This window comes from Myotis nattereri (genome assembly GCF_964212035.1).
Source record: "Myotis nattereri genome assembly, chromosome: 3".
Classification (NCBI taxonomy): Eukaryota; Metazoa; Chordata; class Mammalia; order Chiroptera; family Vespertilionidae; genus Myotis; species Myotis nattereri.
Window position 1 is genome coordinate 54724950 of NC_138077.1, and position 14610 is coordinate 54739559.

General features: G+C 38.3%; 1 protein-coding gene across 1 annotated transcript in view; it reads right to left on the reverse strand.

Annotated features, from left to right (window-relative positions):
* Positions 1-1993: 1993 nt before the first annotated feature.
* The window catches only part of DRC9 (dynein regulatory complex subunit 9), a 35704-nt gene continuing 23087 nt past the window's right edge, over positions 1994-14610 (reverse strand). Inside the window, exons 5-8 of the mRNA XM_081085382.1 lie at positions 13882-13956; positions 6883-7014; positions 5913-6014; positions 1994-3537 (exon numbers count right to left, since the gene is read on the reverse strand). Of these exons, the coding sequence (XP_080941508.1) occupies positions 3403-3537; positions 5913-6014; positions 6883-7014; positions 13882-13956 (444 nt within the window). The 3' untranslated portion in view covers positions 1994-3402. The remainder of the gene's footprint in view (positions 3538-5912; positions 6015-6882; positions 7015-13881; positions 13957-14610) is intronic.

Genomic DNA, 14610 nt, shown 5'->3' on the forward strand with positions numbered 1-14610 from the left:
ACATTTAAAATCAAAAGCTATATGATGACTACTTGGACTTTTTGTCCAAGGCAAAACAAAAATATGTAGAAGGCCTAGATTTTGTATAGTAAAACAATGGAACAAAGTTGTATTTAAGGCCAGTGTCCTAGGCCCTGGACTGTTGCAAATCCTCAGGCCAGTAACCTGCGCTACTCAGCATTTGCTCTGACTTCCTTGAGCCCCCCTCCCTCTTCAGCCCCCATGCTGCCCCCAGAATTCCTGGGCCTGCCAACACCTTCCAGTCACAGCAGTACTTCCAGCTCCCTGACTAATGGAAGACCATGAAAACAAAGCAGAAGGAATAAGGGAACAGCCAAGAGTCTTCTCTTTCTTCTAGGTAACTGTCAGTTCCAGTGGCTGAACTAAAGCGCTTGCGGCATCTTAAAAACAGCTGGCTGCCTCTTCATGCGGCTCCACCACTAGTGCCTGTTCCCCAATTGTGTGGATAGAAGGGCCCGAGGTCTCTGCAGCACAAAGCCAGGGGCCTCTATGTAAGCCTCTGGGGGGAGTTTAACCCTCGTGAGTCTTTCTTCCTCTATATTTTGAACCCTTTTTAGTTGTCGGTGGTATGTTTTGGTCACTGTCTTTATAAACCAAGTAAATAGCGTAAGTGAAAATACTAATTATCTAGGTGTTTTTTTTCTGTTGTTGACTGTTCTGGGTTTTCTTTACCAATGCATGCATTTGAGCATAATGTTCTCATTCTTTTTATGTAAACGCAGCATATAAAAGTAACTTTGGATAAAATAATGTTTAGTATCTGATAAATCAGTGTTTTCTACTGTTCTCATAAGGAAACAAGTTCATCAGAACATTATCACTTGTCCTAGTTTAAAATTATATAACACAGAACATCTGCACTCAAAGCCCAATGCTTAGGGTCCTCACAGAACAAAAGTAAAATGCCTCTTAAGTGCTTAGAGCCAGACCCATTAACAGTTTCAAACACACCCACCAATCATGTGACTTGTTTAGAATTTAGTTACATGTATTTTTAAACTATAGGTATTTTTCCTTCTAGTCAACGTTAAACCTCAGTACTACTTCCAAATTATAGCGAGCCATTTGAATGAAACTCAGCAAAGGACAGGACTCTCGTCACATATTATGCAAGGAATAATCCCAGAAGACATACCTAATGCAACATTCGGAACATTTGCAACTAATTTTCCCAGAGGAGTAAATGGAAATTTTAATTTATTTCAAATTTTACACATAGCATGAAACCTATTAATGTATTTTTTATCAAATCTTACATTTGAATTGCTAGAAAAAAATTGTACAGTTTTGGTTGATAATGAAAGGAAAATATCAAGTGTGTTGAATTTCTTTTCTGTGTCAAGATGAGAAAACAAATCATGATTTTTTTTGTTGAAAATTATTTGTATTCAGTATTTTATTTGTACCTTTGGGTTTTTGCTTTTTATTTTAAGCCTTATTGAGGTAAAATTTATATGTCACAAAATTCTGTTGCTTTATAGTAATGTGCAATTTTTTAAGTTGTACCTTTGTTTTTTTTTTAACTGAAAAATACGGTTTAACATTTAGCCTTGCCAGATACTAATGAAGATGACTTTGTAACAGTCCCACCTAACCGTTTATTTATGAACTTCCTATTGAAGCAGCAACCTTCCCAATGCTGAAGTGTGAAGGAAGAGAAGGCTGTGCCCACCCACCTGGGCCCTGCCAACTACAGAGATTTGTAAGTCAGCGGGTTTCTGGACTTTCAAACTCATAAATGCTCGGCACTCAAAACCATTTTTCTCTGGAAACAACTCGGAGGAGGAGGAGGCTTACTAGCAGGTCACGTTTCTTATAAAAATACAGTCTTACAGCCAATCAAGGAATCTGATTTCTCTTACTTGCTATAGCTCAGCAGTGACGAATGATGTGCCTATGCTGATGAGTATGATGAATTTTTAAAACTAAGCACTTAAATGGTTATAGAAATGAAGGAAAACATGGATATTTTGAAGGTTTTTTATATACATATTGCAGTGAGATGGTTTACAGCAGATTTTATTTCTGAAAATGTTGTAAACATGTAATTAGTAAAAGAATTTGTGAAATGTTCTATATTTGTATGTCTGTAAATATGATGTGTAAGTTCTAACTATAAATATGTCAATATCATGTATGTTATTTTAAATTGCCTGTATGCCACCTTACACTTCCACATTAAAATAAAAACCAACACTTCAATAGCATGAGATAAAGGCTGATAGAAAATGTTCTTATCTAAAGCATGGTTTCCTTGGCAAAAATGAAAGCGTATCTAATTTCCCGAAGGAATGTCAGGTCAGGAGAAGCTGGGTTCTCATAACAGGCCCTGGAGATCAGAATGTGCTGTTTAGAGGAAGTATGGAAATCAGCAGTGTCCTGTATTTGGACTTAGATATAAGGTTTATTTATTAACACATGAAATATATGTGACTCTTTGAGACAATTTTTTCTCTCAGAAACTACCGGTTGTGCCATTGGAAAAGCTTTAGCATCCCAAGACATTCTATTTTGATTAAGCAAAACATGAATGACCCAGCGGGCTCATTCTTTTTTAGGGAAGAGGGAGGATGACCAACAATCAGCTTAATGTTGCAGACACAGGTTAGGTATTTTAACATGCTTTGTCTCTTAGTCTTAATACCCCTTAAGGGGAGAATTGTTGAGTAAGCAAAATAGGTATAGACCCTAGTGTCTCACTTATCAAAAATATCTCCAAACTAGTCTTTCAGGGAACCTGTGTCCCCCATCTTTACCTGGTTGGGTTATGCTATCTCATTTCTATCATTTCTGGGAAATGTAAATTATCCTTACTATTTCCCAGAAAAGGAGCTGAAGCTAAACCACCATCAGCCCCTAATAAAAACACTAAAGTGATGATAAATCTAAAAGGCAGGAAGGAACCAACCTTTAATAAAACTTCACTACATATGTATATTATGCTGGACACTTTATAAACATCATCTTGTAATTCCTACTGAACACTTCACTTTTGCTCATAGAGCATTTTCACTATCGACCAATTGAATAAAATCACAATCAGAGACGTATTACAGGAATTACTGAAGTTTTAATGCATTACTCCTAACAGCCTGAGTTTTTTCCTGGTAAGAGAGAGCAAGAGGAATCTTCACAAGGCTTCTACAAAGACTTTCAGCAAAAAATTTTCAAGATATGAACAAGCCCTGAATCAATGCTATAATCTTAATTTCATGGTTTAAAACTAATATAATAGGCAAAGTGAAATAACCAGGCCGCACCTGGGAATGTCCAAATCAGAAACTACCTGTAGATGAGTTACCTGATGATAATGTTTCTTATTCCCTTCAAGTCCTTCCCATCTTCAGAATGCCAGAGGAAAAGACAGAAGATACTTGGTCACTATCTCTTGCTTCTCTGTCTGTCTTTGCCTCTACCTTTACCTTTTGAACTCTTGCCATCATCTTTATCCTTCCTCGGCATTCTGAAACCGCCAATTTCATTCCGTACTATAATGCCTCGCCACCAGGCCTGGAGCTGGAAGAGAAAGAGGAGTGGGAACAATTTATCGTGCCTGACAAGCTGCATTCTTCCTACATAAGAGATTGGGTTTTAGTAAAGTAACTTGTATCTGAAGAATTGACTGAGAAATGGGTGTGCCAAGCATGCCCTCCCTACAGCAATGCTCCCCAGTTGTGCAGGACCCGGAGCTTAAGCCATGGACTCTGAAGTTCTCAAGGAGTAAAAATAAAAGGAACCTTTTCCTTACACTTAGAAACCTGACTCCACTGTACTTCTCTTTACAAACATACTTTCCCATCTTACAACCATTTGATCCAAGTTTAAAATGTGCAGATAGCCCTAGCCGGTTTGTCTCAGTGGATAGAGCGTGGCCTGCAGACTGAAGGTCCCGGGTTCTATTCCGGTCAAGGGCACATGCCTGGGTTGCAGGCTCAATCCCCAGTGTGGGGCGTGCAGGAGGCAGTCGATCAATTCTCAAATCATTGATGTTTCTGTATATCTCTCCCTCTCCCTTCCTCTCTAAAATCAATAAAAATATTTTTTTAAATAAAATGTGCAAATAATCTAGATGATTTCAATAGACTTCTGGTGCACTTCATATCTTTAATGATTGATTAAAAGATCAATACTCATTTTCAAAAAGTAAGCCTTGCATATCTTAGTCATTAGAGACAACTGTTCTGGGCTACTTTAAAATCACACTCAGGCCCTGGCCGGTTTGGTTCAGTGGATACAGCTTCGGCCTGAGGACTCAAGGGTCCCGGGTTCGATTCCGGTCAATGGCATATACCTAGGTTGCAGGCACATACCCAGTAGGGAGTGTGCAGGAGGCAGCTGAATTGATGTTTCTCTCTCATCGATGTTTCTGACTATCCCTCTCCCTTCCTCTCTAAAAAATCAATAAAAAATATATGTTAAAAAAAAAAATCACACTCAGCCCTAAAGACTGAAAACAAATCCACCAGCAAAAAAAAAAAAAAGAAAAAAAGGTGGACTTCCGCTATTCTTAGGTTTTTGCTCTCAGTCAAGGAATCCTGACAAATAGAAAACACCATAGGAGCTCAATAAATACTAACTGTACATATGACTCTCCTAATGGAAAGCTCAAGTTTGGATTTGGTTACCTGGTCCTGAATGCACTTTAAAGCTTTTTTAAAAAAATATATTTTTATTGATTTCAGAGAGGAAGGGAGAGATAGAAACATCAATGATGAGAGAGAATCACTGATTGTCTGCCTCCTGCACAACCCTTACTGGGGATCGAGCCCACAACCTGGGTATGTGCCCTTGACTGGAATCAAACCTGGGACCCTTCACTCTGCAGGCCGATACTCTGTCCACTCAGCCAAACCAGCTAGGGCTAAAGCTTACTTTTTTAATCCACCCCTAATACATATCCCAAACTACAGCCTGCATATTATTCTATCTTTACAGGTACTCCTCTTTCAGAGACAAGATGATCCTCAAAACAAGTTTCAGTTCAGTTGATGTTATTTTTGCTTGATATTTCCTAGAATCTGACCTGCCAGTTAAAGCATCACGAATATATAGACGTTCATATAAAACCAAAACTTTTTTTTGTCTAAACTTACCCCCTCTACCTTTTTTGAAAATGGCTCTCATCAGAATCTGGCAGATAGCCTGGGCTAACTTATAAATAGGACTTTGAGAAGCAGTATGATATTAGAACTCTGTCAAGAGCTATTTTGGTTAGCCCGGCTTGTATGGCTCAGCTGAGCTTCATCCCATGCACCAGTTCAATTCGTGGTCTGGGTTTTGGGCTTGATTCCCAGTAGGGAGGGTACAGGAGGCAGCCGATGGATGTTTCTCTCTCTCCCTCTCCCTTTCTCTAAAAATCAATAAAAACATTTTTAAAAATATTTTTTGGTTAGAAATAGTATCCTTAAATTTGACCTCTGGGCACAAATTCTAGATTTTGCTTCCCCTGCTAAGCCACTCCTTTTCCCTGGATTAAAGTTGGAAGAATGCCGAAACCGGTTTGGCTCAGTGGATAGAGCATCAGCCTGCGGACTGAAAGGTCCCAGGTTCGATTCCGGTCAAGGGCATGTACCTTGGTTGTGGGCACATCCCCAGTGGGGAGTGTGCAGGAGGCAGCTGGTCAATGTTTCTCTCTCATCAATGTTTCTAACTCTCTATCTCTCTCCTTTCCTCTCTGTAAAAACTCAATAAAATATATTTAAAAAAAAAAAAAAAGTTGGAAGAATGGCTTTTTCTGTTCGCTGTCTCCCTACACCACCGACTGTAGGCCATGTTTCCTCACAGATCGCCTGTTCTGAGTTTGATAATAAATGAGAGGTATTTTGCATTCCTCAACGGTAAGCCAGATGTAGAATTGAAGGGACCCCACAAAGACAATTACGACTTTCTACCTTTATGATGCTCTTTAATTCCAAGAGAGACTGCTCTATTTGCTTCTTGTTCTTCTCCTTTTCTATACGATCTTCAATGATGACGTGTTCATACTCCCTTATCTGCAAAAGTAAACATTCATTATGGTACAGGACTCTTGGCTAAGCTGTGGCCCAGCCAGCCCTGCAGTTTTAATAAAATTTAAACTAAAGCATGCCAAATCTAAAGATAAGCCAAAGGAAAAAATACTGGATTCCTATATTATAAATATGCACATATTAACTTCATAATTGTTCCCACTTGTTTTTCAGTTTGAATAACTCAAATTTACCTGAAAATATTTCATAAAAATGAAATACTAACATGGGATTAATGACCTCAAATTAATGTAGTGTTTTAAGAGCTGTGATAGAATGTACACATGAAGCCATAATTAGAAGCATTTTGGAAATTATAATTCACTTTATGGTCTTCAGAGACCGTAAAGTGGAAATCTCAAGAGGTGGTTGTGAGGGTCCAATTAACTTCTACCAGTGTATGTGCAATACTAGTAAAGCACCTGGGACAGAGTAAGCAGAGTGTTAGCACTGCTCTTGTTGCCCCCACCATCAATGCTGTTGCATTGTCATCGCTATCCTCATGATCATTGAAAGAGAATCCCATGGCCCAGCCAGTGTGGCTCAGTGGTTGAGTCTCAACCTATGAACCAGGAGATCATGGCTCGATTTCCAGTCAGGACACATGCCCAGGTTGCGGGCTTGATCCCCAGGGGGAGGCAGGCAGGAAGCAGCCAATCAGTGACTCGCTCTCATCATTGATGTTTCTATCTCTCCCTCTCCATTCCTCTCTGAAATCAATAAAAATATATTTAAGAAAAAGATGGTTTACATCTTCACTTTGTGACCAAAATAGCATTACCCCAGCTACTGTAACTTAGCTCCACCCACTCCTCAGTGCTCAGCCTTAACTCTTGAAACTCTGCTTCCTTACCAGCCTTGCAAGGTCTTGAAGGCGTGTTAAGTCACTGGCTTTGGCAGATTTGAGAGCATTCAGTTCATTCTGTTTCATTTCTGTGTCCTTATCATATTTCTCCATCCAGAACTCTAGCTTCTCCTCAAGTTTCTATTTGGAAAGAATATTAAATCATGGCTTCTACCAGACACAAAACAAATCACTTATATAAAGTTCAAGAACAAGCAAAACTTTTCCATAGTGATAGAAGTCAGAATTTTGGCTATTTCTGGAGGAGGGTTGGTTTATTGATGCAATGGGACATGAGGAAGACTTCTGGTATGCTGTAAATGTTTTCTTTTTGATTGTTGTTGTTAATCCTCACCCAAGGATATTTTCTATTGATTTTTTAGAGAGAGTGGAAGGGAGGGGGAGAGACAGAGAGAAACATTGATGTGAGAGACACCTTGATTGGTTGCCTCCCACATGCACCTGGACCAACTGGGGCCGGGGGTCGAGCCTGCAACTGAGGGATGTGCCCTTGACTAGAATTGAACCTGGGACCCTTCAGTCTGCAAGCCAATCCTCTATCCACTGAGCCAAACTGGCCAGGGCTGTAAATATTTTCTGTTTCTCTATCTGAGTGCTGGTTATAGGAGCATATACATGTACATATTCATCAAACTACTTAATATTTATGTTATTCATATATTAGTGTTATTTATGTTATTGATATTTATGTTATTACTGAATTTAAAAATGAGGAAGAGGGCCTTTTCAGTGTCTGGATAAGAGAAGTTGCAATGAAAAGGAAAGGAATAAAAGGTCGGTAGAAAATTCTGAAGGGTAAGGAATGTAATCAGACATTTCTTTGATTGAGAACACTAAATATTAGTTGAAAAGGGTGCAATGTCTTCAAAACTCTAAAACATAATAATGTGAATCTAATATTCTATACCTAGCCAACCAAACATTTGAATATAGGGAAAGAATATATCTAGTCTTTCTGAAAGAGTTACTCAAGAATGTACTTTAGCAAAATAAAATGAAAGAGAGATGTACCAGAAATGGGAGAGAAACCAGTACAATATATATTTTAAAGCCATTTAATGTACTTTTTAATAATAAATGAGAATATGGAATTGAAATCTTCAATTGGGCACAAACAGGCTCTGAAGCCACGTTGCCTAGGTTCAACTTGCAATTGTGGCACTCACATGAGTCTACTTAAATTCCCTAGACCTCAGTTCCCCATCTATAAAATGGAAGTATATAATGAATGGTTTCAATATGGGGTGTAGGAGAGGAAGAGAAGAAGAGAAAGCTTTGCCCTAATAAAAGCAAGAAATAGGTTGGCTGTTGTGGTTCAATGGTTGAGCATGAACCTATGAACCAGGAGGTCATGGCTCGATTTCCAGTCAGGGCACATGCCCAGGTTGTGGACTCGATCCCCAGTAGGGGGTGTGCAGTAAGCAGCCAGCCAATCATTCTCTCTCATCATTGATGTTTCTATCCCTCTCTCCCTCTCCCTTCTTCTCTCTGAAATCAGTTTTTTTAAATAGCAAGAAATATACTGATTAACTCTAGCCTTAGAAAAAGAATCAAGTACACACATGTATGTTAAAAATATAAGGGTTACCACTGCAAGAACAGAATGTATGTATAACTTCCAAACTTCTACAGTGTGTACCTCAAGAATGAGACATCAAGCCGTAACCAGTTTGGCTCAGTGGATAGAGCGTTGGCCTGTGGACTGAAAGGTCCCAGGTTCGATTCCGGTCAAGGGCATGTACCTTGGTTGCGGGCACATCTCCAGTAGGGAGTGTGCAGGAGGCAGCTGATCGATGTTTCTAACTCTCTATCCCTCTCCCTTCCTCTCTGTAAAAAAAAAATCAATAAAATATATTTTTTAAAAAAAAAGAATGAGACATCAAGTGGAACATAGATATGGAATTTTTTAGAAAACATGACTCACATCAATCATTCTAAGTTAGAGAGAAATGTCAGTTTGGCTAAAGCTAGCTAAAATGTATTAACATTATTTGGTATTTATCATACTTCTGTTTACATTAATTTGTATAGCAAATTATATTGGTTTTCCTCTTACATGATTATATTAAAATCTTAATTGAAAATAAAATTTTTTAAAATCCAGCTATGCTCGGTCAGCATAGCTCAGTGGTTGAGCGTTGACCTAAGACCTGGGAGGTCCCAGTTCAATTTCCAGTCGGGGCACATGCCCAGTGGCGGGCTCGATCCCCAGTGTGGGGTGTGCAAGAGGCAGCCTGTCAATGATTCTCTCTCATCATTGATATTTCTCTCTCTCCCTCTCCCTTCCTCTCTGAAATCAATAAAAATATATTTTATAAAATAAAATAAAAATCCAGCTATGTGCTGTTATAAAAACCACAGCTAAAACAATATAATCAAAGCAAAAGTAAAGCAGGTTTAGCCCTTGCCAAGGTGGCTTGGTTGTGCAGCAAAAGGTTGTGGGTTCGATCCCCAGTCGGGCACATATAAGAATCAACCAATGAATGCATAAATAAGTGGAACAGTAAATTGATGTTTCTGTCTCTCCCTTCCTCCATCCCTCCCTGTCTCATTAATAAATAAAAAAAAAAATTAAAAAGCCCTAACCGGTTTGGCTTAGTGGATAGAGCGTCGGCCTGTGGACTCAAGGGTCCCAGGTTTGATTCCGGTCAGGGGCATGTGCCTTGGTTGCGGGCACATATCCAGTGGGGGGTGTGCAGGAGGCAGCTGATCGATGTTTCTCTTTCGTTGATGTTTCTGACTCTCTATCCCTCTCCCTTCCTCTCTGTAAAAAATCAATAAAATATATTTTAAAAAAAATTTAAAAACACTGACAGGAAAATAACAGAATTGCTCAATAAAACCAAAAGATGTTCTTTTGTGAAGACCAATAAAATGGTCAAACCTTTGACTCTCAGCAAAAAAAAAAAGGGGGGGCAGGGAAGAAGACACATTTTTTTAAAAAAGGATAAAAAAGATAACTACAGAAATAAAGGAACATTTTAAGTTTGATTTTTTGTTTTGTTTTTAATCCTTACCTGAGAGTATTTTTCCATTGATTTTTAGAGAGAGTGGAAGAGAGAGAGAAAGACAAAGAGAAATATTAGTGTGAGAGAAACACATAGATTAGTTGCCTCCTGCACACGCCCTGACCAGGGCCCAGGCTGGGGAGGCACCTGCAGCCGAGGTACATACCCTTGACCGGAATCAAACCTGGGACCCTTCAGTCCACAGGCTGACGCTCTATCCACTGAGCCAAACTGGTTAGGGCTAAAGTAACATTTTAAATTGTAAGAGACTATAGTGCACGGCTTTATACTAATAAATTTGAAATGAATGTTTAGATAAAATGGATTATTTTCTAGGAAGATAGTTACTAAAAATGACTCAGAAAGAGACTTTTTAAAGGGAAGGCACCAATAATCATTAACTGATTGTAATGGTAGCCAAATATCTCCCCTATAGAATGACATCCAGTGCTCGTTTCAGCAGCACATATACTAAAATTGGAACGCTACAGAGAAGATTAACATGACCCCTGCTCAAGAATGACAAGCAAATTCGTGAAGCGATTCTATTTTTTTAAATAAATAAAATGATATCCAGGCAAGATTGTTTATGAATGAATTTGACTAAAGTTTCAAAGAACAAATAATATATTTTGTTCTATTTATATTTTTAGATTCCAGAGTATAAGAAGATAGAAAGCTCCCAACTCAAGCTGCCAAGCTAGCATAACTGAGAGCAATACAACAAAGAAACACCAAAAACCAAATCATCTATAGGTTAATTTTGTTTGTGGAATATATAAATACAAAATAAAAATCTACACATAAATTATAAGGTTTAGCCCAAGAATATAAAGATGATTCAACTCAACAAATCTATTAGTATATTTTAATTTATCAACATATTGAAAGAGAAAAAATAATATCTTAGTGGATAAAAAATCCATCTCATAAAGTTGAATACTGTACTCATCCTGGAAATCTGTTCCCTTCTGAGGTACACTTATCTGAGTTATCTGTTCTCCCCAGAACTTGCTGAGAGTGGACCCTAGTTGTGGATCCACGGGCTATAGAGGTGATTATGCTAGGTCTTGAGAGTAAGCATCCTTTTTCAAGGCATCTGCCTCAGATAAAGTTATTATCACAGGATTTTCAGGGAAGAGACAACTGGTCTCAGACACAGGGGTGTGCAGTCTAATTCCACTGGCAAGGCAGTGACTTAGGGGCTCAAAATTGTCAGTATATCGGAATCCAACCAGATATTCCCATTCCAAGTTTCTGGGTCCCATTCTCTTCAATGAATGCCCTTAGTTGCGCATGAGAAACATGACATGACTATCTACTCATGTGACTGAAATTCCGTTAAAACCATTAATAGAAAAATGGTGGCCCTGTATCACTACTATTAGTCAACATTACACTTGACATTCTATCTATAAAAGAAACCACAAAATGGAGATAGACATAAATAATGAAAAGGAAAATATAAAATTGTTATTATTTGCAGTCAATAACATCTACCTAGAAAACAAATCAACTGAAACCATTAAAATGAATATGAGAGGACATAAGGAATCTAAAAGCAATATACCAAAATAGTCTTCCCATACACCATGCACTTAGAGACATGTCCAAGAATGTTCAGCATTGTTTTAACAGAAAAAGTCAGAAACTGACAGAAGAACGGTTAATTAAATGTTGGTATAGCTTGTGTATGGGATATTATACAGCAGTTGTACTGACAAGGAAAACATTAAAGACAAGGTAAGTAAATAAATAAATAGGGTCTACAACAATATACCTAGTATGATCCCATTTACTTTAAAAACATAAATACTAAAAACATGTAAATAGAAACACATAAAAGTATGTCTATTAAAAGAAAAAGATGTGGAAGAAATGTTTTTTAAGAAGGGGGGTGATTAAGAGAGCTTTCACCTTTAAAACTATATATTTCTGTCTTAATTGGTTTTATTCAGTGGTTAGAGTATTGGCCTGTGGACTGACGGGTCACAGGTTTTATTCCAGTCAAGGGTACCTACCTCAGTTGCAGCCTTGACCCTCAGCCCTGTTCAGGGCCATTCCTGCAGGAGGCAACCAATAGATGTGTTTCTCTCACCTCTCTCTCTCTCTCTCTCTCTCTCTCTCTCTCTCTCTCTCTCTCTCCTCCCTGCACCCCACCCCCATCCTCCCTTCCACTCTCTCTAAAAATCAATGGAAAAAAGATCCTCGGATGAGGATTAACAGCGAATATATATATACACACACACATATATATATATATATATATATATATATATATATATATATATATAATTTCTGTACTGTTTCAAATGTTTCATTAACAAGTATTTATATACTGCTTGTGTTATTGGGCTGAAGATCTGGGAAACACTGACTTCATCCACCCATCGTTCACTTAATCTACTAGCTCATCTGATTGTTATGCCTGCTGTGTCTAACATTTGAAACAGGTAAAATGATACCTAATTCTCTCTTTTTTTAAAATATATTTTACTGACTTTTTACAGAGAGGAAGGGAGAGAGATAGAGAGTTAGAAACATTCATCAGCTGCCTCCTGCACACCTCCCACTGGGGATGTGCCCGCAACCAAAGTGCATGCCCTTGACTGGAATCGAACCTGGGACCCTTCAGTCTACAGGTCAACGCTCTATCCACTGAGCCAAAGTGGTCAGGGCAATACATAATTCTTAAATTGCAGGTTACAGGACCCTGATTCTAATAACCTACCAGATATTTTTTCAGTAAAGGTTTGTGATATAGCATCTAGTAATTCTTTAACTACAAATTTGGAATTCTTTACTGAAAATTCATTAGCTTTCTCAAAATCAGGCTGTAACATGGAAATTTTTTCCATATTGATCCAACAGATATTCAGCTTGGTTTGTTGTTACAATTAGAAATACTAATTAAAACCCTATGATTCACACAAGAAGAAATAAAAAGAGTAAATAAATACATGGAAAAATGGTCAAGTCTATCAATAAGAAAAAAATGCAAAATAAAACAGCTCGTTAAGTTAACAGACTTTCAATAATATCTAAAATGGTTAGTGCTGTGGAGGATACTTGATATTAGTGCCTGGATATACTACTGATGGCAGTGTAAATTACAAAGTATTAGCAATATTATCAAGTCACAAAATACCAGTCTCTCTGACATCATAATCTCATGCTTGAGATTTATTTTGGGTAAATAATTGTAATGAAGAAAAACAGTCATTTGGACAAAGCTTTCATTACTGCATTATTTATAATAACAAAACTTTAGAAATAACCTAAATATCTAAAATAAAGGGTAACAAGTAAACTATGGCATAACCATTCAATGAAAAATTATAAAACTATTTTTAATTATTTTATGAAGAGACTGGTAACATGAAAAAATGGGTTAAACAACTGGCAATTTAAAAAAATCTTCCCTCAACCACGAATGTTATTTTTATAATTTTAAAAAGTCATACTTTAAAATTATGACAATGAAACAATATAGGAATGAGAAAAGTTTCTCAGGTATTCAAATTACAGCTTTATAAAATATTTATTCAGATGAGTAAATTTATTTTGTTTTGATGTATGGGAAATACATGTTTTTTAAACAAATTTTAATATATTTTTATTGATTTCAGAGAGGAAGGGAGAGGGGGAGAGAGAGATAGAAACATCAATGATGAGAGAGAATCATTGGTCAGCTGCCTCTTGCACATTTCCTACTGGGGATCCAGCCCGCAACCTGGGCATGTGTCCTGACCAGGAATCAAACCATGACCTCCTGGTTCATAGGTCAATGCTCAACCACTGAGCCACACCAGCCGGGCTCAGATGAATAACTTTAAAAGATAACATGGGCTATAGCTCATTCATTAAGCTGGTAGAATTAAGGTTGATTTTTTTCCCTTCAAAAAATGTTTGGCTGTCCTTGGTATTTTGTAAGTGAAACACAAACATGTCAGAGGATAAAATAGTTTTGGTGACTCACCTGCTGCTCCCTTCGAAGGAATATTTCAATCTCCATATGAATCTGGTTTTCTTCTTCAGTTCTCAGCCTTAGTTTCTGTGAGAACAATAAATCGCATCAGGAGTTCTTCCCAGCAGGGCTGCTGGGTTGGAAATGAGAACTTCTCAAAATTAGAGGTGTAGCTGAGGCAGAAGCTCAGGACCCTGTGCTATCGCTCCGGAGCCACAATTCTGCTCCTTTCAACTTGCTCAGTGTTTGTTCACCAACCACTGAGCTGTGTGTCAGGCACCGTGCTGGATGTGTGAGTAACCAGAACAAAAGGCCCATAATCCTGTTGTCTGGAAAGTGATGTCAATATAAGGAGAGAAACGATGCTTCGAGGGCACAGGTTCTTAGGCCTAGAAAAGGGAAGTCCAGGGTGCAAGAAAAAGTTTTCTATCACAGACGTAAGCCACGGGGTAGTGAGCTCCAAATAAGCAGGGAGCTCAGGAGAAAGGAGCCCTGACACACTCTGCCGCTTGCTCCTGGTCGCCTCCCTGCTGTTCTTTCAGCCACTCAGCATTCCTTTTTAAGTTTTATGAACTTCAGATCTCTAGATTGTGTATTTCTTAATGGAGGGATAAAAGGTACTGGTTGAGCTGGCCGGTGTGGCTCAGTGGTTGAGTGTCAACCCAGGAACCAAGGGATCGTGGTTTGATCCCAGTCAGGGCACATGCCTGGGTTGCGGCTCAGTCCCTAGAAGGGAGTGTG